At 37.2% G+C, this 3,017-nt stretch overlaps 1 protein-coding gene across 1 annotated transcript in view; it reads left to right on the top strand.

Moving 5' to 3' along the window:
• The window catches only part of IFNAR1 (interferon alpha and beta receptor subunit 1), a 23,758-nt gene extending 21,012 nt beyond the window's left edge, over window positions 1–2,746 (top strand). Inside the window, exon 11 of the mRNA XM_085297775.1 lies at window positions 1,148–2,746. Within this exon, the coding sequence (XP_085153901.1) occupies window positions 1,148–1,375 (228 nt within the window). The 3' untranslated portion in view covers window positions 1,376–2,746. The remainder of the gene's footprint in view (window positions 1–1,147) is intronic.
• The last annotated feature ends 271 nt before the right edge of the window (window positions 2,747–3,017 follow it).

Genomic DNA, 3,017 nt, shown 5'->3' with positions numbered 1-3,017 from the left:
TTATTAGGAGCCACATTCAAAACAAGAGCCTCTTCAGGCAGTGGGACCAGTGGGTGTCTTAGCCAAAAGAAGTTGTAGGTGCAAAACCAGTTATTTGAATCAATGACATGCTCGTGGAAGAGAATTCCCCTGAAGGGTCACTAAATTAAAAGAATCTACATTTGGAAGCTGAAGAATTGGAAGCTGGGATTGTGCTTCCATCCTTTTGCTATCTGTGAAGTTCATATTGCATCTTTTACCCTCCTTCCGTGTATTTGCATTGCCTGAGAGGCCACATGGTTCAAAAAGTGTTTTTATTACCTGTCCTGTAAAGCTTGGAGGACGAAAAAATGCAAGCCCAATCTTTAGAGGAAGTTTGCTGTAGCAGGCAGTAGATGCTTCCACTGTTACCTGAGCTCTGGTGGTCTGGATGGTTAAATTCCTTGAAAAGGGCATATGTTCCGTTTCCAGCTCTGCTTGGCACAGTGCACTGCTTACTAGTGATCTCATTGTGGAATGAACGGGGTGACACAAGTGTGGTGCATTTTGAAATGTAGCGAGAACTGCTCTTCCCTGAGCTTTCTTTGATGTCACTCTGAACATTGATTCGAGCACTGTATGGCCTTCTTAACATGTATCTTCTTACTGAAGCTCTTAAGATGTATAGGATACAGTTATTTCTAGAGCCTTAAAAGACTTGGTGTCCTACTGTACCCAACAGCTCGCTTTCTCATGTTTCCTTCAAACTTTACTTTTCAACTAATCATCATTTGTAGACTTTGCAAACAGATACCCATCACCCGCTTGCTATCATGTGTTCTTTGAGAATGTTCTAAATTGGGATTTTTCTTTAGTTCTCGAGTCTAGCTTCCTAAGGCTAGAATCAATGAAATACTATAATTATATAGAGGATTGACAACCACAAAAATAGCAAAAAAAAAAGTTGGCATTAAAGTGTTATAGTCATCCTGTAGTTCTTTAATATATTAATGCAGCTAAACTTCATCCTAACTTCCAGTTTGTTAGGGAAACAAATTGTGTATTAAAGGTAGAAAACCCAACAATGCTACAGAATACAATAAAGCAGATTTCTGCAGTTGCTGTGTAGAACGGGACCATTATTTACGTATTATATATGATTATTTCTCTTCTGCTTCTCTTTTTGCAGGATCTTGGAGGACTACCTTTCAGCAGTCCATACATGTTAACTGAAGAAGAGCCAACAGAAAAGTTTTCCATAATTGAAAGTATCATCACAGAAGAAACAAATCAAATTGATTTTAAAGACTACAAACATTCTAAACAGAGCAGTCGAGATTCAGGAAATTATTCTAATGATGATGATACTTCGGGGAGCAAAGTGTCAGAAGAAGTGCTAGAAAAGGAAATAGTATAACTTAAGAAAATAAAACTCAAATGTTGGACTTGCAGTATATCAAGCACTTAAACTTTTTTATTATGAAGGTCTCGAGCTAATGAAGACAGGATGACTTTGGGTTCTGGGTGCTGAAGCTCCCAAATCTGAAATTTGCTAATGGAAAGTTAGAAAGTTACATTCCTTCTCTGCTGCAAGAGGACTCAAATCAAAGCACAATTGACTTCTAGTAACTTAGGCCATTTTGACGGAATTTTCTGCTTATGATAAAAAGAGTGCCATTTGAACAAAGGAGCAGATCTGTACGCTTCGTATACTTGAACCTGGTAACATCGATGAGACTCTACTGACGTTCTGCAAAAAGTTTCTCACTATTTAGGAGACTGAAGCATCAAAATCCAGTGTTGAATTTTTGTGTATTCACACAAGCAGGAGGAAATTGTTGCCTAATAGGATTTTAAGAACTTCTCTGACCTCTTCTCCCAGCCCCCTTGGGGCAGTGTTTTTTAGCTCGATGGGTCCACAGCAAAGGATGTAAAGAGAGCAATAGCCTCAGCGAGGTGCCTCCTCTGAGCCTACTCGTAGAGTTCCTTGTGGCCGATGCTGCGGGATGCTCCTGGTGCCTGCTCTCCTGCTCATATATCTGTGTCCCTGCATCAGGGTGCTTTCCTCCCACAGTGCTCAGTGATCTGGGCGAGTATGGGTGGGGGGACGGAGCAGGAAGGAGGTTCACTCTGCTTAACTATGAAGAAAAGTTGTAACAGTGGAAGCTCGTTTGACCAAATTATTTTGCACCACATGTAGGACAACAATGAATGTCCAAGCCATGTGTACACTTCAGGAAGAAAACATATTATTAATTTAATGACAAGGCATGTTAAGAGGCATATTCTTAATTTTGCTTCTTTTTTGTTTTGTGGTTAGATACCCAGAAGTGTAAAATATTTACTTCTTAATGAATTTTATTTAGAAACGTGACCCTCTCTTAACAAAGAAGGAACTGATTTCTGTAATTAGAAGGACTCAAGTTGCATTAAGAATATATCCTAACAGAGTGGTGAGGATATTTGTCATTCAAAACTTTCTCAATTTGGTCTCATTTTATTAACAGACTTTTCTTTCTACAAAATACCAGAATATGCTGCAATAACATTTTTCCATTTGCATATCACTTTCTTTTTTTTATCCTAATTTTTTAATGGTTTATTTTTTATGAAGAAATTGATTTAGAGTAAGCTGAGTTTTTTGAGTTTCGTATGGATTTTTTTATTGTAACAAGCAGCTTTTAGTTCTTGTTGATGTTTAATTTTTTTTAATTTCAAATATATGATATAATTTTATAAATATCCTTGTGTTCTTTGGAGAACATAATAAATTTTGCACATTTATGTATTTATTCCCTTCTTGATTCTGTATTTTTTTGGATATAGTGATACCAAAGCTGTATTACAGATATTTAGGAAGTCTCCATGTGTCTTCAGTTATTGTCCTTCGTGAAAAGCACTGAAGAATACCRCATATAAATTTAATTAGGGTTTACAAAGGATTGTTGCATGATTTAGAAATATGAAAGAAGTGTTGATTCATATTCTGAACTAGGCCTTCCGATGAGAATGCTGAATGTGAGCATTCCAGTCATTGTGGTCTTCGGTAAATATTTTGT

Source organism: Rhea americana, unplaced genomic scaffold, assembly GCF_003343005.1.
Source record: "Rhea americana isolate MKP2758 unplaced genomic scaffold, rheAme1 scaffold_130, whole genome shotgun sequence".
In the NCBI taxonomy this organism is placed as follows: Eukaryota; Metazoa; Chordata; class Aves; order Rheiformes; family Rheidae; genus Rhea; species Rhea americana.
The sequence above is the reverse complement of the archived record's forward strand: the minus strand, read 5'-3'. Positions and strand labels throughout refer to the sequence as shown.